Here is a 25,353-nt window from a genome sequence, read left to right on the forward strand (position 1 = left end):
GCAGTCTCCACTCGGACAGGAGAGAGGTGGTCAACTGCAAGGCAGGACAGGGGAGGAGACGCCCCCTGTGCTGGAACATGTTAAGATATGCTGATGTAAAGTTTTGAGGCACTTGGTCTAACAGCAAACATAATATACGTAGTAAGAGGCCAGAAGAACAGAATTTGCTTTGTTCCTAAGCACCGTTAATGTGTGAAGTGCTGTATGAAATTGCTGAAATGAAATAAACCTAGCAGAACCAACTTTAAAGAAAGTTGCTGGTATCAGACTGACTTTCTGAGCATGTGCCAACCGCCTTATGGTAGAAGACGGCAGTCCCGAGCGACTGACTAATCCCCTGAGATCACAGGAGTTAAAGATGCAAACCTGGAGGCACATATTACATTCGTCAGGGACTGTAGAGTTTTGTCAAGGTATAAAAGGTCTTTATTTTACAAGTGCTCTGAGGATGTGTAAACTCGGATTTTCAATGGGAAATCATGTGTAGTTCTGGAAGCAAACATATCATTTGGCAAGCATTAGTGTGCATAAGAAAACAATGTAATTAAAAGCTCAAAACTGACAGACCTGAGACACCGAGGACACATATTCACCATGTTTGTTGCCTCAACACCCTCTTGTGTAATCACAGCACTGAGAGTAAATTATCAGATTAAGTGGTCCAAAACAGGAACCTTTATTTTAAGCAGTGAGATGTTTACAAAAATGACACAGCAGTCTAAGTAAAAGCTGGAACTTGGTAAGTGATGCCGATCTCTTGTCAGACGGTGTAGTGGATCAGGCATGTGAATGCATTAATAGAAATTGGAACACAGTATATCACTTTACTTGCCCACTGGACATGACACGTTAAGGCCGGTCTCACACGACCGGATTGGACTTGCGGATCCCATGATACGCGAGCATTTAAAGGCATGGACTTTCACCAGTTCGCTCATATCTGCAGGCTTGAAAAATCGCAGCATGTTCTATCATAGTGCGGATTCTGCGCGTATGGGCTCAATTGATCTCTATGGATGCGAGCAATCCGCAGTGCATACACAATTAACATTGCGTATGGCCATGGATTTGCTAGCAACTTACTATAAGTCCAGATACAAAAATCTGGATGTTAAAGAGGGGGAGAGACTTACAACGGTCGCCTGAGCGATGTTCGCTTACTTTCTGATGTCACTACATGATTGCGATCTTTTTTCCATGCGGACGATAAGTTGTCCATACGTGTACATCCATGCAGAATACGCAACCAAATGCAATTCTTTCTGCGATCACTTGCATGTCTTCCGCTGCAGATGTCCACAAGCGGAATCCGACCCGTTCGCGTGAGCCTGTCTTAAGGCAAATATTTTTTAGCACAGCATAATAGATTCTAAGAGAATGTATCATTAAGGGTCCATTCACATCAGTGTCCGAGGTTCCATTTGGAACCTCTAATACTGAATTTCATTAAAAGATGAAATAGTGCTGAATGCAGCGCAATTTCATACCGTACAATGAAGTATCGAAAGGAAATGGACCCTATAAAAGTCAATGGGATCTGTTCCGTTCTGTCAAAAGACATATCCGTTCAGCCACTGGGTGCCGCTTTCCTGTTGATAACAATGGAGCAGAAAAGCGGAACCCTCAGAGCAGATGTGAATGAGACCCAAGTATGCATGTAATATAGAGAGAGAATGAGAGAGTTTGGCTTAGTCTAGTATCTTTAATATATCTTCTCTAGGTCTTTACAGTTCTTCGTATCATTGCCAACTTGGCAGCAGCCATTATTTCAAGGTTTCCCAGCAGCCACCGAACCTGCCCGGAGGACTGACGCTCTACTGGCAACCCTTGAAATGACTTGTTCACTGGAGATTATAAGCAGATCCTTAATCTTCATGAGGTAACAAAGAAGGTCAAAGTGTTCAAAGTATATCATAGATTTCACAGAAAAGTCATAACATTTCATTCCAAAACCAGAACGTTTGATGTGACAGTAATAACGTGACTATTAGTTGCGTTCATCTTTTTGTTTGTTGAAGGACATTTGGGTATGGAGGGTGCCTGAAAACTAAATTGTTACACCCTTCCCAACATTTCATCATAATTATGTACCTTAAGTTGAGGTCTGGAGGACAAGGGATGGGACATGCTGTCATAGGCCTGGAGGCTCCCCTGCCATGAGAAAAAAACAAATTATACACATGAGGCAGGTTATCACCCTCGTTAGCCATGCACCTCTTTATGTCCCTGTCCTCAAATACAAAGTTCCTGCTAATTTAGGGTCAATAGTGTTTTTCTACCACATTCTAAAAGCAAACCATGGTGAATAATTTGCATACAACGATCACACAAGCTAAATAGATCTTTTGAAAGCAGCTCACATAGTTGGCAAAGCATAAAAGCTGCCATACTTGCCTGGTGCCGCACTGCTCCTGTTCTGCTGGGGTCGGTCCCCGATTTCTCTCTACAACCTACTGCATTAATAACATCACAGATATTGGCCGGTAAATGGCTGTAGAGGTCACTTATCCTGTTTTTAGTAAGTGTTGCTGCTGCAGCAGAAAGTGGAGGGCAATGGTGAGCTGGGCACAGTAGGAACATGAGCGGTGAGCAATCGAGGGGGGGGGGGGAGGTTTGGGTAGGACTTCTTTCAGGATTTATTAAAGGTTATTCTTTATATAACTAAAGTTCTACAACTTATTAAAATAATGTTGTATTAATTCTTCCCTACTTGTAGTAATTGAGGTGGCTAAAATTCTGTCTTGGACACTTAAGGGTGGAATCACATCTGCGGCGGGGGCTCCCCTGGCCGAACAGGTCCACCTTATGACGGAATTAAACAGACTCCATCAACTATAAAGGGATCCGTTCTGTTTCCGCTGAGCTGCCCAGTATTTTACTTAGAGAAAAAGTGCTGCATGCAGGTATTTGCTCCAAATCTGCGACGGAACCTCCGACCTGAAGTCCCAACGCAGATGTGAACCCACCCTGACTATTACACAGCTGTAGAGCTCAATGCAGCACAGTCACACTTCTCATCATGTCTTGCCATCCACTTGTGTGTCTGTCACAAGGCCACCAACAGATCCCCTCGGAGAAAAGAATGTATGTTTCTATTAAATGGCTGCACACAAAAGGTCTTGAAAACTGAGGAACTGAATTGTATATCTTTTCATTACATAAGGAGTAAAAACTATTTGATGAAACTAGAATATCACTAATAACGTCATTACTAAACTAAATGGTCCAGCAAAACCTGTCTATAATATTAATCAATGTGTGCTCATCCATACTCATCATATGCATGTTGTGTTTATGCATATTAATCACTTCTCTAAAATTACAAGTTCCAGGATGCTTTATATGTATAAGCCCTATGCATTCCAAGATCTGATCTCTGTAGCGCCCCAAGCATAGATCCACATATAGAGGAATGGAAGAATTACTTTACGGGCTACCAGGAACTGTTGAATCACTAACCTTATTATGGCCACAACACCAGAACTCTCAGTAGTCCAACTAAACTGAACTGAGGTCACTAATAGGACCATGCTTTAGTGTTAAAGGTGCAAGCTTCAGATCTCCTGTGGGGTAACCCCCTATGGTGATCTAAGTTTAGTTCAGCACAATTGTTTGGTCATCCAGGTCTTACATATATAATGTGGATGTAAGAATATGGCCATATTATGGATGTCTGATACCAGCTGTACTTAGTTGTGCAGTAATACATCCCTTATGTATCATTGGCAACTCCCACTACCTTTTATAGGAACATATTAGAAAGTTCTAACAATTAGACAGGAACCAACCAACTTACATTCTTTATTAACTATACTCCAGAGCTACATTCACAATTCTCCCAAGTTGGAAGCATTCAAACGCACTCCTAAAAGCTTAGCTGAACTTCTAAGTCGAAGAAGAAGAAGCTGCAGCAACTACATCAAATAAACCTTTCTAAATCTAGTGATCAAAAGCTTTGGTTCAGTTGGAGGTTCAGATGAAGCTTCGGTTATATCATCGTGGAGAATATTGGTGGATGAGGTCATGTTGTTGCATTACAAGCTGGTGAGATGGAATCGCTTTTGACGAATGTGGTGATTTTGTTCTTTCACGTCAGCTTTTGTTGTTACTCATATATACAGACACTGCATATGTAGCAATAGCAAAATGTTTAAATCACTAGCATAAGCTCTGAAAAGACGCTAAATAAGCAAGTGGATTTCAGTTCTGGAGGCTACAGAATTGTGAATGCAGCTGTGGATCATAATAGAAGCTATAACTCCAGTTCAGTGCAAGAGAGCTACACTGGCCAAAAATTAGGGCAACACTTAGAGCACATGTGTCAAACACAAGGCCCGCGGGCCGATTCCGGTCCGCTGCCTCATTTTATGTGGCCCGCGGCATGCCAACGGCCGCTCACCACTCTAGCAATTACCAGCTGGGTCCGTGACCTGTGCCCCATTCAAGGACCTCACTGCAGGCAGAAGAAGCCAGGAATGGGGAAACTGAATCTCCCCCATTCTTGGATCGGTGGGGGTCCCAGCAATTGCATCCGTACCGATTTGTCAGTTTTCACCTATCCAGTGGTTGGGTAAAAACTTGAAAAAACATGCAGCAAACTGAATACTCCTTTAGCCCTTTAAGGACCAGGCTGTTTTGTAACTTAAAGGACCAGACACTTTTTAGGCATTTTACCCATGTGGTGGATTTACTGCCCTATTTTTTTTCTTTAGTTACCAAAATTATTTTTGCTGTTTTTTTTTCCCCGTCACATATACGGCTATTTTTTTAATATGTTTTTCGCTGACCTTTGTTTCCTTTTTTTTTTTTTATTGGGGGTAAAAAGCTAAAAAAAAAGATTTTTTTTAAACATTTACAGTTTTTTTTAAATTAGTATATTTACGATAAAATAAAGTATGGAAATTGGTTCCTCTATTTGTTTCAGATGATATGATATATAATATGTATGGCTTTGGATTACAGGGGGCGATGGTTTTGGTTGGCGTCGGCTTTGGGTTACTTTTTTATGTAAATATTTTTATTTTATTCTGCGATTTTTTTTAACTTATTTATGTAATTACTATTTTTACCATCTATGTCCCTAATGATGTCATCTGAGACCTCTCAGGGACATTCACACATTTCTTGTTTTTTTTTTTGACACATTTCCACTGTAGCTGGGGAATCCATAGAAGCCCCAGTTACAGGGGAAAACATCCCCTTTTAGTGACATTAGTCACTGGCAGAACCGATCAAGGTCTGCCAGGACCCTGCAGCTCTCCTGTAACAGGGGATCCCGGCGGTCACGTGACAACCAGCTCGCAAAGTGGAAGAAACACTTCCACTTTCCCTTCTTCGTACATAGCGCTCATTGAGCACTATGTACCAGGGAAAGAAGACTGCTTCTCCCTTCTCCTTCGGGTTCTCAACTGTTACTAACAGCTGACAACCCGACCTGCTTCTGCTTGACTGCAGAAGCAGGAGCTTAAATCCTGCGTTGTATTTTTACTATCGACCCAGGATTAAGCGCTGTATATTTACCGCACTTGGTTTTTAATGGGATAAGCAACAAAGTATAACCTCAAGTCTTCTCCTTATCCTTTCCAACTGAATCTTCCATAGGTTTGCATTTTGCTCGATCTCTTCTCATTACTGGTAGCATGAGACAGTACTTGGATGGAACTTCCATTCATAGTGTCACAAGAATGTTTGCTGTGCCTCCAGCACTATCTCAAAATCATGAAGCAGATACCAAGACACGAGCCATTACACAAGGAGAGTCGGACAGAGTCGTGGAAGTGCAACAACCCAGCATGAGGACCAGTGAAACAAGACCACCACTGCAAAATGGCCTCCAGCTATTGGTCTACATTTTTCTGACCAAACTGTCAGAAACAGACTCCACGAGGGCCCGATGTCCTGTATTGAGACCTATGCTCCCAACACCATGCAGCTCAGTTAGTTTTTATCAACTCTGAGTTGATAAATTTGGAATTTGGAATCCAGCTCTCAATTGGTTGATGACTTTGGTTTCCACTGACTATTGATTTTCAACCTAAATCTTTCATTCATCGAGATGTGTGATTTATGTGTTCCCTTAGTTTTGAGCAGTGTATTTATGTATATTAAAGTATCCTCTGGTTTGACGTATGAATTTCACTATACATGCTGAATATATATTTGACATGCTTGGTGCCCTCCTTCTCAATGTTGCTACCATGTTTGTTTCACTTCAGGGCCCTCTTCATATATGTAAAATAGCCACCAAGCTGTATATCAGCAGTCTAAGAGCTTACCCTCTACTCTCAGAGCAAGGGACCTGCAGGAGAAGATACAGGATGGATACATTGCTGATGTCATCGGCACTGCTCCACCCAAGAGCAGGGCGGAGTGTCTCAAACTACTGTAGTTCAACGTCCATAGGGTAGTCTGAAAACCTGTGTTCTCCTCATATACATTAACGTCCTATTTATGCATCATATGATCTTATTAACCTTGGCAGCAGTTCAATATCCCTTCATACTTTTCCATGTCATTATCTTTATACATACAGTGTAAAATTGGATTCCAGTTGTTAGTTCTTTATGCATGGCTAAATGACAGAAATGATCTGCCCCAAATTTGCCATATAGGTAAAATCGGGCACTTCCACATGTTTTAGACCGGGTTCAAGCTCTCTAGGACCTACCGGTCTCAACATCTTCACAATAATCGGATAATGAAACTGTAGAGTAGATTGAGGCATGGCTGCAGTCACACAAAAAACAAGACTGTTACACGGATTCTTCAGTTCTCTCTGATTGGCTGGGACTCCTACTGTATGTCAGGATTTGCATAAAGGCCTATTTACACGTAAAGACAATCTTTCAAACAGCTGAAAGATTGACAGTTTTAGCGATCATTTTGCATAAAGTGTTAATGGACACTAATGTCCATTAACACTTTAGCAGCTTCATTTGCATGTAAAAGGGCCTCCAGGAGTTGTTTGTAGAGCACAGCATGTGGTATGAGGTCTGCACACAGCTCTATATATATAATAAAAATCTCTGACTTCCATGGAGAGCACAGCGTGCGGTCCTTGTTATCTCTCTGCGGCTGAACAATGGATTTTTTTTAGCTCACCTTAAAATCATTGTTAAGCCGAAGAGTGAACTTAGTCAGCTTTTTCACATAACGATTATCACTCATATGCTATTGTTTGAACGAATTTTGAGCGATAATCATTGCGTGTAAATTGACCTTATGTCTCTGATTGGTTATGACCCTCTCTGTGTATTGTAGTAATAAACCAGTCTGATAAGAACTGTGCTGGTTGTTTGGTAACTGCTCAGACCCTGCTGTCCTCCTCCTAACCATGACTGGGGCTCTGCGCACTGCAGTAAACCAACACATCTGACTATACATCTCACACATATATTTATATTGAAAATATATCTCACAAATATATGTATATACTGAGGAGAATATACCACAGCTGTCTAGGACCTACCCTTCTCAACATATTCGCAAAAATCAGAATACACAAGCAAATATTAGTTAAACTCTCTTCAGGATGCCAATGGCGAGATGTCAAATTTCTGCGTATAACAACCCAGCCATTTTCCTTTACTCCCCGTGAACAGACTATACCTATACTAAATTTGAGCATTCTCATAATTTTAAACGCTTTCAGACCAGTTATGCCTCCGAAAAAACCCTATACTTGGCCTAAAGTCTCCTACGGCAAAGCACATGGCTGCTGCCTGAGCTGGCTGGCAACACCTCTCAGCAGAACCAGAGTCTCCTACGGCAAAGCACATGGCTGCTGCCTGAGCTGGCAACACCTCTCAGCAGAACCAGACCCGTTTCCAGGCTGACCAGATGCGTCACAGCCAACAGCGATCTACTGGAACTGCCCAGCAGACTGAGATATAACTGTAGTCCCAGCGAGACAGATGAGCAGCAGAGACCAAGCAGACCCAAACCCGTGTCCAGACTGACCAGGTGTAATATGCTCATCGATATCCGACTGCTTGGGCTGATATGTGTAATGCTGCTTTCCATTGCAATTCGAAATTCTAATATGGTCAATCTCCGTTGCTTATGACTGGCCGAATGGAAAAACAATGCGAACAGCTGTATGTCGCCTGCTGTAGAGTTGGCTCAGACAGTTAATATAGTCTACCCAAGAGTGCTGTCTTAGATGTTAAAATTCCTAAACAGTTTGAAAATTTGATGTTTTCTGTATAATTTCATTAATACATAACTAAATCTCTTACACTGACTTTTTTGTATTTTGTAGTATAAGGCTTACTTTATTGGATATGCTGGCTTTATATCAGTTGCAAAATAAATTTTTAACCATACGCACAAACAATTACATGAAATAGACCCGTGCAAAGCGGGGTAAGGGCTCATGCCCACAACCGTCTCTTCACCGTGCGTTGCACGGGCGCGTGATACGCGGTGAATGGGATCAATGGACTTTCATTGATCCATGCACATGTGCGTGTAGACACTGTGTATTGATACACAAGAGAAATAGATTGCAGCATGCTGTATTTCTCGGGGTGAGCCCTATACCCTTGTATGGGGAGCGTATGATACACTGTCCATACGCAATATAATATTTTACACATACGACTGTGAGCATGAGCCCTAATTCTGCCAGTGTATCATATAGTTAGTTCTTTGCAGTGTACGGAGAACTGTTACATTTCAGAGTGCAAATTAATATAACTGGGCACTGTCCAACGTTGGCTTGACTGGTGACTCTAGCAGTGAGCACACCAGTGCATTGTGGGGCTTGTAGTGTCAGTTCGCAGGTTACGGCTCAAGTTGTAATGCCTCAGCGCCCTCATAATCCCTATGTCTTCTGTCTTTCAAAGAATTTCTCTGGCATTATGAGTGCAAAGTCATCAAAAGCAGCCTGGAGTCTTCTCATATTAATCCCCAGTGTGCACACTATTGTAATGTATTCTGCTCCTGTATCCGGCCTAAACCCTAAATAATCCTTATTACTGGCTCTGGAATACATTGAGAGGAAAGTGAGACATGGAGGACAGCCTCCCTGTAACCAGCCCCATCCATTCTTACATCAGTAGGAGCTTGAAATCTCCTGGCAGCCGGGCCGTGCAGATAGCCGCTCTGATATTCCTTTATACCCCACATCAAATACTGTTTGACGGGATGGAGACGTGAATGTGCTTTACATCCAGAGGTAGTCCTGGCTTCACACCTGCTCCCCCATGGCGGTTTATGCCTCCCATCACAACCTGCACCAGCTCATTCGGAGGGGCTTCTAGGAATTTTTAATGATGACCTATCGTTACGACCAATGTCAGATCGTGGGGTTCCAACACTCATCACTCCCGCCAACTAGTTGTTTGCCAGAGCCACTCTGCACCACAACGTAGTGCCTGCAATGGTCCTGAAAGCTTGTCCTATCTACAAATCCCTCTGGTAATTAGCTACAATGTATCGTTCTGTAGTGCAGACTCTTTAGCTGACGGAGCATTACTTAGGCTGCTTTCACATCTGTGGCGGGAATTCTGTTTTTCTGCTCCATTCGGGAAACAGGAAAGGGGAATCTCCTGGCCGAACAGGTCCGTCTTATAATGGAACCGAACAGTGCCAAAAGGACCCCTTTGGTTATAATGAAGTCCGTTCGGTTTCCACTCAGCTGCCAAGCATTCTAGTGAAAGAAAAAGTGTGACACGCAGCGCTATTTCTAACGGTATTTTGTGATGGATTTGCGACAAAACTTCCGAATTAAGGTTCCAGTGCAGATGTGAAAGCAGCCTTAGGCCGGGCTCACACGACCGTGTCGGTACAGCGTGTTCCGCGTGTGAGTGTTGTGTGCATATTATGCTGTACCAGTCTGCCATAGGCGGCCATGCTGCCGCTAACACGACTTGCGTGAAATACGCGCACAATAAAGATCACAGCATGTTCTATCTTGGCACGTATTGCACACCCAGATAATACATGGCAATGAGCAGATTTTTCAGAGCCTAGACGCTGCGAGATATGGTCATGTGAGCCGGCCTTAGACTGAGTACAACTGTATCCACTTCTGTCTGAACGCAGAAATTATAATGTGCTGTAGGAGTTTTCAGCCTCTGAATGTAAACAAGAATGTTTGTTCTCTTTCACTGACAGCAAACAAACTATTCTGAAAACGCCAAGAAATTGAAGCACATAGGGGCAGCTATAGGCCGGGCTCACATGGGCGCAAGTTTACTGTGTATTATGCATGTCATGTACGCACGTGTGAAACGCGGTAGTTCGCTGGCAATCAAATACATTGCCTTGCACTGTTTCGCTCACACGTTTGTGCATGTGTTGCGTAATACGCGAGTGCAAAAATGTATTTGCCGTGTATTACGCGGGAAAGAACCCATTGTTCTCTATACACCGCCCATACGGAATTACACTGTAGTGCATGTATGCGCCGTTGCAAAGCGACAATGGTAGAAATTTAAATGGAGGACTGCGCATAACAGCGTCACGTGCGGTACACAATATCGCAGTCACGCGTGGTGCAGTACAACCCTACGCGACTCACACAGCATTTTACGCATACGGTTGTGTGAGCATGGCCTTACTAAGAACATTTGGACAGAATTGTGTTGCAAATCACATTAAAAACTTTCATACGCATTTTAGACACTTTGTGCCTTTCATACGCTGTGCCTTGCTAGACAATTTTTAAAAGTGTCTAGAAAAAGGGTGCAGCTAAGAGAAGTTTTATAATGCGCCAAGTTTATTTATGGCGTGTGCCACAGCGTGGCTGGCAAAGACTGGTTTAAAGTTAGCAAGAGGTGGCGTAAGAAAGAATCAAACATATCCATCAAGATTGGCCAAATCTATCACTGTGACAAATTTGGCACATTTTCTGCTTCCCTAGTCTATTTTTAAGCAATGTAAATACCAAATCTGCCTCTTTGTATATCAAAAAGTTGTGAAACTTGTCATACAGTGGTTACATATCACAAGCACAAAACTGGAAAACCCCTTTCAACTCCTGCCCGAGTTCTGGTCCTATTGTGAGATCCTCATGAATTTCTGCTGTTTTCGTTAGCAATTACGTAATATTGGAATTTACAGATTCTTAGCCCAAGTTTGGTAATTCTATTTCTTTAACTTGTACAGATAAACATTCTTCTGTTTCGTTGCGACGGACATTTAGAAAAAAAAAGTTACAACAGAAAATGCAGCCATATTTTTGTGTTTAATTACCTTCTCAGAAACTGACGTTAAAATTCTCGCTTTGTCATTGAATTTGCTGACAATATGACAGTTCAGTGTCGGCTTCTGAGAAATTAAGTGACAAAAAATATGTCTGAACTTCCTGTTCACTTTTACAAAACAGAACAGAAAAACAAAAAATGCCAATACGGTATCTCTGAAGGAAACATCATTATCAAATTGACTCTACAACTTGATTCTATTAAAATATGATCACTTCTATGCCTTGGGGGTGGGGCTCTATTACGATCCAGCAGGACCCTCCTAGGCGCTGACTGCTCTGTTCTACTATAGTGAGCTGCATGGTTGCCAACCTGAACATTTGTTTTCCTGGACGAGGTATCCAAAAATCACAGACAGCCAACATGTTTAATGGAAACACAGCAAACCATACTGAATGACACAGAGCAGAAGTAATACATGTCTATGGGGCTGATCCTGCTATGTACTCATTACCAGCATTTACTGGGAGCTGGAAATGACAAGGATTGCAACCATGATAACCTGCTCAAGTATCAATAGCCAATTAATATTTTTCACAGATGCTGCAAAAAACTCCCCTATTTTTCGGACTATGCAGGAATTTCCGGATTTCTTGGGAACCCTGGAGCAGCGGTGCTTTCGCTCCTCTGTTCTCGCTTCTGCTCTCCAGAGGGCAACGCCTCTGTTGCAGCAGTAGGGCATTACTTTCTGCTGGAAGAAGGCAGAATGCCACAGGAGGGAGATCTTTACTGGGGTAGCAATACATGGGGGCACTTGAGTGTTACAATATTATATGTTATAATTATTAATAGCTTCAGAAGGGTCGGCGATCCAGGGATTATAGTGATTGCCAGATTGGAGTCGGGAAGGAATTTTTTTTCCTTAAATGGGGAAAATTGGCTTCTACCTCATTGGAGTTTTATTGCCTTCCTCTGGATCAACATTGAAGGGGGGTACTAGGCTGAACTGGATGGACCTATGTCTTTTTTCGGTCTCACATACTATGTTACTGTTGCTATCACTTATGGCTATTATAATTGAGAGTACTGTAACTGCCAAACATTGAGGTAAAAAGGCTGTCGCCCATAGCTTGTTTAGGCCGCCTGCAGACGGGCGGAAATTCCGCGGCGGGATTTCCCGCGGAATTTCTGCCCTTGGAAGCTGCCATAGGATTGCGTTAGCAAACTCAATCCTAGGCAGACAGCCGTGGTTTGTCCGCGTGAAATCTCGCGTGGCAAACAAACCGTGGCAAGCCGACACATCAAACATCAAACAGCCGGAGCTGCGAGCGAGTACGCGCCGCTCTCTGCAGGCGCTCGGGTCCCGCGGCGAGAATCCTCGCAGCCGGATCCGACCCGCCCGTCTGCAGGCGGCCTTAATGTAGATGTACTACGGTAATACTGGGGGCTCTGTTACGGTTATTGGGGCACTGAACTCTTTTCCCATTCCACCGGAGCTCTGAAAAGGAGCAGTTTGTATTTTTGCCTTTTATAGAAAAAAAAATACAGAGAGAAGCCATTGACGAGCCAATATGGAAAAGTATCTCTGTTCTTGTGTACTGGGATCCATTGCAGTATTTGGTAAAAGAACTTGTATATGGAGAACATAAGCACAAATACGGGTGTATGAATGAGCCACGTATGTATGTATTCCTAAACCTTGCTGAACATGATATATAAAGCCTGGTGAAGTCAAAGGTCTATTTTGAGGCCTCCAGGGACGGATTATTGCTGCGGAATTCACGGTCAGACACCCGCCGCGAATTCCACAGCAATGTCCATCAATAGACATGCTGTGGTAAATGATTCTGCCCTGCCCACGAGCAAAAAAAACCTGCAATAATCTGCTCCCGGGGGATAATCGCAGCATGTTCTATTCTGTGTGGAAAATCGTGTGGATGGCTTCCATTGCAGTCAATGCCGCCGTCTGTCCCGCAATACTTCCGCAGTGAGCACTGCGGAAGTACCGCGAGAATCCGTGTCACAGCCCAGCGTGGGTTCGTCATGCGCAGCACTGTGCATGGCGCGGCGGCTTGCCGGGTGAGATACTCGCGACGGATCCGGAGAGGTGAGTATAAGGTCTCTGGGGGGTGCTGGGTCTGATTTCGCTGCAATATTTCGCAGGTGGAATCCGACCTGGCCGTGGGCATGAAGCCTTAGGCCTCTCTCACACGAGTGTATGTTCATGGCACAAAAGCTGTGTGCGTAATACGCTGTAGCAATCTTCCATAGGGTTTAATTGTGCCTATCACACCATGTGCAAGAAATGCGCGCGGAAAAAAACATCCTATATTGACGTGTATTACACATGCATACACACGAAGATAGGGTATGTAATTGCATACTTGCTCCATGCTCGCAGAAAATGGAGCCCCCATCTCAGAAAGGCCTTCCAAAGTGGTCAGTCAGTCAACTTTTGCAAGGATCATTGATCAAACTTCAGAGTTCTGTGGGACAAATGTCTAATACTGTTGCATATATTGGAAAGTATCAGTTAAGTATATCCTCTATTCACAACTCTTGATTTTACAAATCAATCTAAAAAAGGCCTATGTGTACGTATGATCAAGAGCAAAACAGCCGAACTGCAGTAGAAGTGGAAAAACCTTCACTAACCAAATAAGCTTATTTATAGTAAACAAGTAGAAGCACTTTAGCAGATGTGCTGCAGTGTAATCACAAACAGGGTATCCAGAGCTGAAAAGCTTTTGGCCATAGCATGCAGCGGGACTACATAGCAAGCACCTCTTAAAGCCCCCCTCCTAGCCCATATCACTGCCGGGAAATCACACCTATGCAAATACACTGAGCTGTGTATGGATTAGCATATGCAAATAGCTCTTATGCATATGTATTTTCAGATGTGTTGGCTGCAGGGTGAGGGTGGAAAAGGCCAGCAGAGAATAACTCTATCCTGAGGGAGGAGTAAAAGATGAGAGACTGACCCTGGTGTTAACTCTCTCACTGATACAAACACGCTAAAAGTGAATCATAGGATTAAATTTGGACATGATGCAAAATTTACAAGTGCATCCAGATCGTACTAAAATGATCTGACAGAGTATGCAAGATTAATCTACAAGCTGCTTAACTGTTCGAGGTTTAGGTCTTGCCAGATATCACTGCCTATGTCCTAAATTTAGCATTTATTATATACCCCTGACTCATACACTTCTTCCCAGTATACAGTATAGTGTGCACAGAGCACATTATATCTGCACGCTCTCGCAAGTAACTTTGGCAGATTGTTTTAGAGTTCCCTTAACCATAGGGAGGGTTGCATCGATCTTATTTGCAGTCCCTCTATCTGTACAGCTAGTTTTAAAATGTACAAGGCTATGTATGTCCAAATGTGTTCTAAGGACTTCATGCCATAAAGTATGGGCTGTGTGCAGATGACAGTCTCGAGTAGTGGGCAATATTCTGCACATTTCCTGGTGCTCAAAAGAAGACATTTCAGTAGTACAGACATTTAAACTGGTGCAGTCTATGAGGATTAATACTTGATAAGTGAATATACAGCAATAGCAAGCTTTTTGACTCAAAACTTTATTGCAAAATTTACAAAATTGTTTACTAAGCAGAGAAAACGTTAACATACCCCTAATAAAAAAATATACGGACATAAACCATGAAGATGGGCTACTATGTGTAAAGAAACAACGTCCGTGGTGATTTAGTTGCTTTTTTCTTTTTAAACCTGGCAACATTCAAAAATGGGTCAAAAACTGAAGCTGGAAACTACAGGCCTGTGGGCTTAACGTCTACTGTGGGTAAAATCCTTGAAGGGTTTCTAAGAGATGCTATCTTGGAGTACCTCAAGGAAAATGGCTATATAACTGCATATCAGCAGAGGTTTGTGGGGGAGGAGGGGGTTCGCTCCTGTCAAACCAAACTCATCAGCTTCTACATGGAGGTAGGTTCTAGACCGCAGCGGGGAGAGTCACTGGATCTGGAATACTCAAGAAAGACATCAGAGGTTGAGCGGGTTCAAAGGTGGGCAACTAAAATAATGAATAGGTAGACTACAATACCCAGAGAGATGATCAATATAATAGTTATTTAGCTTATAAAAAGGATGGCTGAGAGTGACCTAGTAAATATTTATAAATATATCAGTGGACAATACAGAGATCTCTCCCATCATCTATTTACACCCAGAACTGTGACTGTAACAAGAGGGCATCCTCTATGTCTAGAGGAAAGAAGGTTTCTACACCGACACAGAAGGAGGTTCTTTACTGTAAGAGCAGTAAGACTATGGAACTCTCTGTCTGAGGATGTGATGAAGGCAAACTCACTAAAAGAGTACAAGAGGAGCCTGAACACCTTTCTTGAGTGTAACAATATTACATGTTATAGTCGCTAGTTTACTGTAAATAGGTTATCGATCCAGAGATGGATTGTTGATTCTGATCGCCAGATTGTGAGTCAGGAAGAATTTTTTTTCCTAAAAAGAGGAAAATTTTTTTTTTTTTTGCCTAGATAGAGATATGTCTTATTTCAGCCTTAGGGCGCCCACCCACTGGCGATTTTTTTTTCTTTGCGTTTTTTCTCAAGAGCAATTAGAATTGAATGTACTCCTGTCCACTGGCGGTTTTTTTTGCGTTGCGTTGCGTTTTTTAACATAGGAACTGTCAGTTGCATATGTGTCCTTATTTTTCTCCTAATGCACCCATGAAAGTCAATGGAAATTAATGGAAAAGCCGCGAAAACGCGGCAAAAAACGCCGCGAAAACGCTGCGTTTTTCACGCACGAAAATCGCAAACGCCAGTGGGTGGGCGCCCTTACAATTTGCATTACTATGATGCCTTCATACAGCATCCCATAGCTTGGCTTCCCAGACAAACAGATATTGGATTTAGCTATTAAACATAAGTTTTTAGATTTTGTGATTTAAAGTTATGCTTTCCATCTAAATCCTTCTCTGTTTCTATACATAGTTGTTCTATGACGTTGCAGTCGCTTTGCCTTTCCTGCTCCTAGAATTCACAAATTTGCAATAGAGAGGAATAAAGAACATGGTATCTGTATAAAAAAGGAATTCTTTGTTTTGCCAAAAGTCAAGTGTGTGAATATTTAGTATCTTCGACAAGGTGCTTGAGAAGACATATCTATGTATAAAGAACATGTATGTAACGTTGTACATAAAGTCAACTGTGCCAGTCGTCATGTACATATTGCAATAAGCCCAAGTGTCTGTGCATTGTGTTTGGACTGCGGCGGTAAGTCCATTCCGTATTTCCCTGTCTTCCTACTAAGGCTGTGTTCCTTGTCCTCGCTACCCATATTATCTGACAGAATAATCAGTCAATTGAATCAGAGAATTCCTTTCCGAGCAGGGTAATTTTCTCTCTCTCTCTCCCTGCCCCCTCCTCTTCTCTCTGCTCCATCGGACTCAGCCACCTGCTATAGTCAGTGATGTGGAACGGCTTGGAATTAGCCCTGAAATTAGCACCAGTCCCCAGCTAAAGAGCTGGCAGCAACCGAACATGCCACCATAATAGCCAAGAAAGAGTCGGCTGCTTAAATTCCATGGGCCAGACTGGAAATCACGGAGTCCAATGTCATCTGCCTCCTGCTGCTGGTTCGAAACAGCCTTTTCCATCAGGCACGGAAATGCGTCAAACTAACAATTCCCCAAATTAACCATTTCACTACTGTAGTAGCTACAATTCACTAACCTGCTACCTCTGAACATGGACTACAAAAACTCTTTTTTTTGCTTTGACATGGTAGTAGGATATAATTGTGGTCATGCATTTCATATTTTGATACAAAAATTAAGTTGTGTTTGGCACAAATTGCTGGTTTATGGAAGATCCATTCACATTTTTTGGTGTAGTCGTAGCTGGTAAAGTTTAGGAAATCTATAATGCTACATAGCAATGCTTTAAAGAGCTGCGATAACATTTTTCCTGTCCCCGTTCTAGCATACTATCTCTGAAGGTGTAGTCATGCACAAGACTTGTACGAAATTATCCAAATAGGCGTTGCACCACAATGCATCACATAGTACAAGCATAAAGCAATGCTCATTTCTATGTACAATCTCTGCAATTGCAGTTTCGTTGTCCAAGGACAGCTCTGTCACCTTCCCATCTGTCTTGTGAAACATTTCATGTGGCAGACAGGTGGCCGGACGGAAACCCAGCTCCGTTGGGGCCCAGATCAGATTAAATTTGAGAGTGGGCTGTCTGCAAAACCAGGTACTGGCTGCTCTAGCCTGTCTGACCTACCGATCAGACGTGTGAACACGTGAAGCACTGAGAATCAGCAGCCAAACTGAAAGCACACTCTTCCTAAAGCTCTCACAACTCTGATCTAATATACAGTCACAAGCATACTTTTCATTTTAGGTGACTTTTCACAATAAGTTGCCACTATTTGTGACCATTATATCACTTAGGCCGGCTGTCCACGGGCGTTGCGAAGTCCCGCGGCAGATCGCCGCCCAGAAGCAGGAGCCGCCGCTGAATCTCCGCCGGTAAGCCCTATCTGATAGATAGGCTGGCCGCGGAGAATCAGGGCAATTCGCAGCATGCTGCGAATTGCCCGCCGAGAGTGGAGAATCGCAATGATTCTCCGCTCATGGACAGGGGCCCGCGCTTTCCATAGCAATGCTATGGAAAGCGTTGGCCGGCGTGATTCACCGGCGAATACACGTCTGTGGACAGGGGGCCTTATATATGACATTTTTCAGCTCTTTTACGCTCTGCAGGATCCAACTTTAAATGTCAGTTATCTATGAGCTAGTGGGTAGCGGCTAGCCACTATGATGTCTCCCAAACACAGCACAAAGAGATAAGGGCATTCTGCTCCACTGTCTCTCTACAACACACACCCAAAAGCAGGAGCAGTACCATGGAGGACATTGTACAACAGTACTGAGCAGTGTTGATGCAAATCAGCTTGCTGCGCTACGCTGTTTCCATAACTCCCATTCACTTCAATGGGAGTTACAAAAATAGTGTAAGGCTGCCTCCTCAGCTGTTTCCATAACACCCAGCAAAGTTGTTGGGAAAAACACACAGTTTCCCATTTCAGCTTTGAAATGCTGAGATAGAAACACCCCTTTAAGGCCCAGCCTAAACCATTACAAACCCAGCCCAACAAACTGTAAAGTTCACATCAGGCAGAGAGTTAAGAATTCCCCATTTATAGCAAATATGCAACCTGGACTCTGGCAATGCATTGTTGAACATTTTGGTTATAGAACGTGTTAAAATTATTAAGTTATAAAAAAAGAAAAATGTACTCAGTGAGTTTATATAACAATTTGGTCACATATTAAAATGAATGACATCACTGAATAGCTGTGATTAGCTCATCGAGCGCCGGCTGTGATTGGCTGCTGGCGCTCGATTAGCCAATCATAGCGCTCGCTTTGCTGGAGGCAGGGTATTCAAAGCCCGTCACCAGAAGAAGCTGAGATGGCATACGGGGAGGACTTTGCAGTTTGCAGCAGCGCCGCCGGAGACCATCGAGACGCTGCGGACCAGGTGAGTATTGATTTTTTCTGGGGGGGGGGGCAGGTTAGCTAGGTCTTATTTTGGGGGGAGGCCTTATATTTCAAGCCTCTCCCCAAAACCGGGGTAGGTCTTACTATAGGGGTAGGACCTACTTTTGCGGAAACATGGTAGTTTAGTACAATAAAAGCCCTTATTGAAGATTTTCATAGATGAGCAATAGTTGCTGACAGTTCTACCATGTTTCAGTAATAACTAGAACAGTAGGATAATGTTGGAAATATGATCAATGGACATGGTTTTGGCAAATGCTGGCCATGTGACTTATGTGGTTATGGTACTTCTCAGATGGTCTGAACAAATAAGGGTGAATGCAGACGGGTGGAAGTTCTGCAACCAGATTTCCAGCAGAATTTCCGCCCGTGCACGCTGCCATAGGATTGCATTAGTTTACGCAATCCTATGTAGACGGCCGCGATTTGACCACATGAAAACTCGCGCGGTAAACAAATCGTGGCATCTCTTATTTTTGTGAGGCTTGCACAGAAACGTCACCGCTGACGCGCCGGCTCTGCTCTGCGCATGTGCGGCATAGCACAGTGGAGGAAACATTAGAGGAGGTAAGCTGCGGTGGTCACTGCAGGGGCACAGCTCGCATCCCGCTGTGAGAATTCTCGCAGCTGGATCCAACCCGGCCGTTTGCATGAGGCCTAAGAAGCATCTATAAACTGTATTTCCAGAGTAAATCTATAAAATATTAAGTACAACAATTAAGGCCGATTTTACATCTGTATTGGAATCCCCGCCACAGATCAGACTGCAAATACGGGAAGAAAAAGCTCTGCATGAACCACTTTTTCTTTCGCCTCAAAACCGGGTAGAGGGGCGAAAAGAGGAAGGACCGCATTATAGTCAATGAGGTCCTCCCAATGCTGTTGGTTTCCATCCACAGATGGAACCGTTTGGCTGCGAGGATTCCCCTTTCCTGCTCCGCGAACGGAGCAATAAAGCAGAATCCCCAATGCAGGTGTGAAACCACCCCAAGACAAATAATCCAAATATTTCTAAAGGTAAAACTCTATAAAAAGGCTTAAAAGGCGAGAATGAGAGTAGGAAAGAGCTGGAGCATTGTACACCTCATCATACCCTATAGTCTGAATGTAACCATTTTCTCTGCCTGTTTTCTATGACAGACAGTTGTGATCGTTTTTTAACATTGTATGGGAAAGCGTAAAATAATAAAGAAGAAGGAGGAAAAAGTAAAATGTCAATCTGCCCATAATCAACGTGAAATAGTCTAGAAGAATAAAAGGCAGGAAGTCTGTGAGATAGATGGCAACTCTCTTCCTGGAAAGAAAAAAATGTCTCCTAACATCAAATATGGCGATTAGAATACATTTCCTAATCAGTTATAAATCTCAAGCAACCTAGTGCGTGAAAATAAGAAATACCAGAAGAAAATGTCACACAGAGATCTATTAATCCCGTCCTAAAATGAGACATCTTAAGCCTGGACCATGCAGGGCATAGGAGGAGCTAAATGTATCCGTGGTGTAGGCTGTGTGATAGATTTGGCGCATTCTGGCGTATGTTAGGCCATTTTCCCCTTCTTACACTACGTCTCGGTTGGCTTACTTTAGACCAGTATTTTGTTCTAAAAATGCACCCACTCCACTGGTAAATTGAAGCATTTTAAGAGTCCACTTAGGCTTCCTACACACGTCCGAGCGCGATATAGGGGCAGTGATACTTGGCCTGATATTGTGCTTGTGACCGTGAAATTCACCTTAGGATATGACGCGTTTTCCTTTAAAAAGGCCTCCCATCACTTCAGGTAAAGCCCCGCAGGAGGATCAGCAAGTGTTTCCCATTATTTCAATGCAATGTGCTTTCCAGCCAATGGACGATGCGATCTGAGGGAACGCCTAAAGATAGGACATGCTGCAATTAATTACCGCACTGCAAAGCGATGCAGGGGAAAAAAGTTAAATCGCTCATGTACATGACACCAGTCAAAAGAATGGGGTTCATATTCATGCGAGATTTGTTCATATCTCGAAACGCACAAATCTCACGGGATTTTCTCAGCCATGTGAAAGTGGCCTCAGCCACGTCCCATATCCTGGACACTTCAAAATTGTCTAATAAGGGGCAGATTCATGGCATATTCGGATGGGTGTATTTTCTGTGCATGTGCTGTCTGTGTATTTCACGGACTGCACACAGACTGATTATTATGTGTAAGAGAATATACATACAAGAGCTTTTTCACAATGACCTAGTGAGAAAACAAATGCCCTAGTCCTGTCCCTATTATAGGCGAGAATAGGACATACAATGTGCCCTGTCCTTGCAGATGGGACTGCACATGAATAAGGCCCAATGTCCACGGGCGGATTTTAATTATAAAATCCACGTGAGTCTCCTGCGCTGGAGATCCACAGCTCTAGGCGCCCATAGGGATGCATTAGCATCTGCAAAACAATTAAAAGCATCTGGATGTAATTTTTTCCCCAACATGTGGACCACATGCGTGGGGGAAAAAGAGAAAAAAAAAATCACAGCACGCTTCATTTTCTAGAGTCAATGGAAGCTGTCCAATCTGGGAACAACCACAGCTGACACTGTGGACATGCTACAGATCCGCAGGAAAGCAGGAGATTTAGAAAAAAACCCACTGCGCATGTGCCTGGCACGCTGGCCGGTGCGCCTGGATGTGTTCACCGTGCAGAAGAAAGAAGATCCCACGGAGAAGACTCACATGGCAGCCGGACAGGTAAAAAATATCTTTTTAGGCCTCATGGCTGCGGGCATGGTTGTTAACCGCTGCGGGATTCCACACTTAGAAATCGTATGTGCCCGTGGACATGAGGCCTTAAAAGGATTTTTTATTGCTTGCAGGAGATTGTTGAATTGTGTTTTTTCCTACACGCATGCACTGCGGAACATCTGAGCGGAAAAAATCTGCAAAACCCACCCCCAGCCCAATTGATTTTAACCTTCAAATCCGCAGTGAATCCGCAAATATATTTAAATGTATTTGCGGATGCACTGCGGATCCTAAGCTCCCATAGAAATGAATGGAGCCAGATCTGCAATAAAATGGAACATGCTGGGATTTATTATCTGTGCGTGGCATCCACAAATCATTTACAATCAAATCCGCAGGTGCTAAGTGAAGTGTGGATGCCCCATGCTCCTCTTTGGGTGGCTTGAACTACGGTTGACCCGTGCGGATTTTGCAAAATCAAACCCACCCGTGGACATTGGGCCTAATAGCTCGAGTAAGCTTCTCCAAATCTAATCACACGGTGTGCGCTACTGTGCTGAACGCGGCACATCTTCTGTCTCCTCTAGGCTTCTGCTGTCTTTTACTTTAGACTGTATTAGAAAATCTGTTCCGAGGTGTCTAAAACACATAATAAATGTTAGTAAATCTGCTCACAAAATTCTGTGTTGAATAATTTAATGATATAAAAGTGGAGCTTTCTTCTTCTTGGTTCCACTGAACTGGCAGGCAGCTGTATAATCTGTATGCAGGGAGCTCCTACTGGTGGCAGCTGCAGGGAAACCCAAGCCATGTTCTCGGCATGTACAGTTATGTCCTTTTATGCATCCCATCATCTCATTTGCCTTGGCAGCAGTTCAATATCCCTTCCTACTTTTCCATGTCATTATCTTTATAAATACATAGTATAAAAATTAATTTCTGTTGTCTGCTCTTTATTCACAGCCAAACAACTGGGCGGGTCTGCAGCAAATTTGCCGCAAAGGTAAATCAGGCGCTTCCGCAGCAGACTGAGGCACAACTGCAGTCACACCCAAACAACAAGACAGTTACATAAGTTCTTCACTTCTCTCTGATTGGCTGATTTGCGTAAATCTCTGATTGGTTAGGACCCTGTCTGTGTACTGTAGTAATAAGCCAGTCAGATAAGAACTGTGCTAGTTGTTGGGTAACTGCTCACACCCTGCTGTCCTCCTAACCATGACTGACACAGGGGCTCTGTGCATTGCAGTAAACCAACACATCTTAGGCTTCCTGCCCACGGATGGAGCGGGATACGCCCACGGTTTTATGCCACAGGGGTAAACAAAAAAATCCCCGCTGGCGATCGCGGAAAATACTTATTAATGGAGACCTCCCGCTGTGGAAAAACGCGTAAAATAGAACATGCCGTAATTTTTTTCCCGCGGCATACATCTGCGGCAGAATCCCACATGTGAGGAGCCATTAGGTTCAATGGGACCTAATAGCTGCGTTATTCTGTTGCGGGGAACGCGGCAGAAATCCATCCGTGGGAATTAGCCCTAACTATACACCTCACACAAGAATATCACACATATGTGTATATATATATTTGAATATAATGAGGAGAATATACCTCAGCTCTCTAGGACCTATTGTTCTCAATATATTCGCAAAAAATCGTAATACAAAAGCAAATTTGGACAATCTCTTTGGCATGCCACCTGGGAAATGTCAAATTTCTGTGCATAACAATCCAGTCATTTTTCTTTACTTGCCATGAATGGACTGAATTGAGCATTCTCATAAATTAAAGCCCTTCCAGACCAGTCACGCTTTCAAAAAGGGACCCTGCACTTGGACTAAAGCACATGGTTGCTGCTCGAGCTAACAAAACCTCTCAGTAGACCCAAGTCCCCTGGTGCAGGCACAGAGTTATGACTGTCTCCACGGATGACGTCACAACGTGACATTTTCTTGGCAGACAGTTTTTGCGACGTAGTTTGCCATTGCCTTCCGCAGACATCTTTTTACCCCCCCAGCAAGCTGGGTACTCATTTTACTGACCTTAGATGGATGGAAGGCTGCGTCAACCTTGAGCCGGCTACCTGAACCATGCGGGGATTAAACCCACAGCCTTCAGACTGACCGGGCACAATATGTTCATGGACACACTAGTACCTGGACCAATATGCATAATGCTGCTTCCCATTACAATTCAAAATGTCAATAAAAGGTCAATCTTGGTTGCTTCTGATTGGCTGAATGGTAAAACAATGCAAACAACTGCATGTTGCCTGCTGTAGAGTTGGCTAAGGAAGAAACCTTTTTAGACTTGCACCGGAGAACAATACAGCTAATGCAGTCTACTCAAGAGTGCCGTGTTAGATTTTTAAGAAATTAGAATATTTTGTGCCTTTATATTACATAATTATCGAAATTGTTGAACTGTTTAATTATTTTATGTTTTCTGTATAATTAAATAAATAATTTCTTACAATTAAAATTTTTATATTTTGTAGTAAGAGGTTAAAAAGAAAAAAAACTTTTATTAAAGAAATTCTGCAAAACACAATTCATTTGTATGGCGCTAATGTAGAGAATTCACTTTTCCTCTGGTGGCAGTGGAGGAATGAATAAACTTGTTGAAGGGTATAACAGCGGCCTAATAACATTGGTGAAGGCCTCTAATTAATATGCATCTCACCCAATAACTGGGTGATTTACAAGGGACATCTTCTCTGAAAGTGAGGACGACATTACGTGACGGAAAAAGCTCCATAAAAAGAACTCATTAAACAGAGGTAAAGTAATTATGGATTGCAAAATCAATAAAGTTAATTTGTTTATACATTTTATGATACTGTCCGGTCCGGCATACTACACAGAACGAATAAAAATGTTTCTCTCCTATATGGTTTACGAAGGCCAAAAATAATGTTTATCCAGCAAATGTCTCAATGATAAGGGACTCTGTCCACGTTTATTAAATAAGGGATATCTTAAAGGAACACTCCCTTTCTTTTTGTCTTTGAAAAATCCATCACAAAATAGCTGATTTCTGCTGCGAAGAATCCAGTTCTGTAGCTTGTCCCTTCCAGACTGTGCATTCTGCCCTTTTCTTCTGGTTTCCAGGTCACATGACCAGCACTCTGGCTCTGCTCTGTGTCCTGCAGTTAGTGTTCTGCAGGTCAATTGCCAAAGCTTTTTTTTTGCCCATAGCAACCCGTCATAGAGCACATTTCATTTTGAAGTACAGAATACGAAGTGAAAGCTGCTCTGTGGTTGCTATGGTCAAGAAAAACTGTTTTTTTCTATGACAGCTGACATGTATATTCTTCATTACACTCTTGAGTTACTCCCAGAGTAACCCGTGACGTAAGTGAGTGAATCATGTGACCTATCATAAAGAGCAGAGCACTCATTCTCCAGCAGATACAACAATGAACATATAAAGAATGAAACCCACATACTAATATTACTGAGGCTTTAACGGCTACGTGCTTCTCAATAATCATGATAACTTATTTACTTGACTGGTACATCTTTGCAGTCTCTCAATCCATTTTAACTGGACACTGAGCGCCGCCATATTTGTGATCTGCCTTCAACCCTATTATTGGATGGAGCACAGCAAATACACTCTGAGCATGCTCTGTCAAGTGTGACCCAATATAGTTGGACGTTGCAGGCATGCATTCCAGTGATGCTTGAAGTTATGACAAACATGCAGAGCATGTTTTCCACACATGCTCAGAATGCAATGATGAATGCACCTAAATCTCACCCATTAACTACATCGTCATGTGACCTGGAGACTAAAAGAAAAGTGCAGAATTCACAGCCTGAAGGGGACACGCTACAGAACCGAATTCTTTACAGCAGAGGCCAGTGATCTTGTGATGGATTTCTCTAAGACAATATACTCAGAGTGCTTCTTTAAAA

At 43.0% G+C, this 25,353-nt stretch overlaps 1 protein-coding gene across 2 annotated transcripts in view; it reads right to left on the reverse strand.

The window, feature by feature from the left end:
• NPAS3 (neuronal PAS domain protein 3) overlaps window positions 1-25,353 on the reverse strand; it is a 459,032-nt gene that overhangs the window by 258,327 nt on the left and 175,352 nt on the right. For both annotated transcript variants that reach the window (XM_066608554.1, XM_066608553.1), the window contains exon 2: window positions 2,092-2,151. In XM_066608554.1, coding sequence (XP_066464651.1) covers window positions 2,092-2,151 — 60 coding nt within the window. The remainder of the gene's footprint in view (window positions 1-2,091; window positions 2,152-25,353) is intronic.

This window comes from Eleutherodactylus coqui, chromosome 6 (genome assembly GCF_035609145.1).
Source record: "Eleutherodactylus coqui strain aEleCoq1 chromosome 6, aEleCoq1.hap1, whole genome shotgun sequence".
Classification (NCBI taxonomy): domain Eukaryota; kingdom Metazoa; phylum Chordata; class Amphibia; order Anura; family Eleutherodactylidae; genus Eleutherodactylus; species Eleutherodactylus coqui.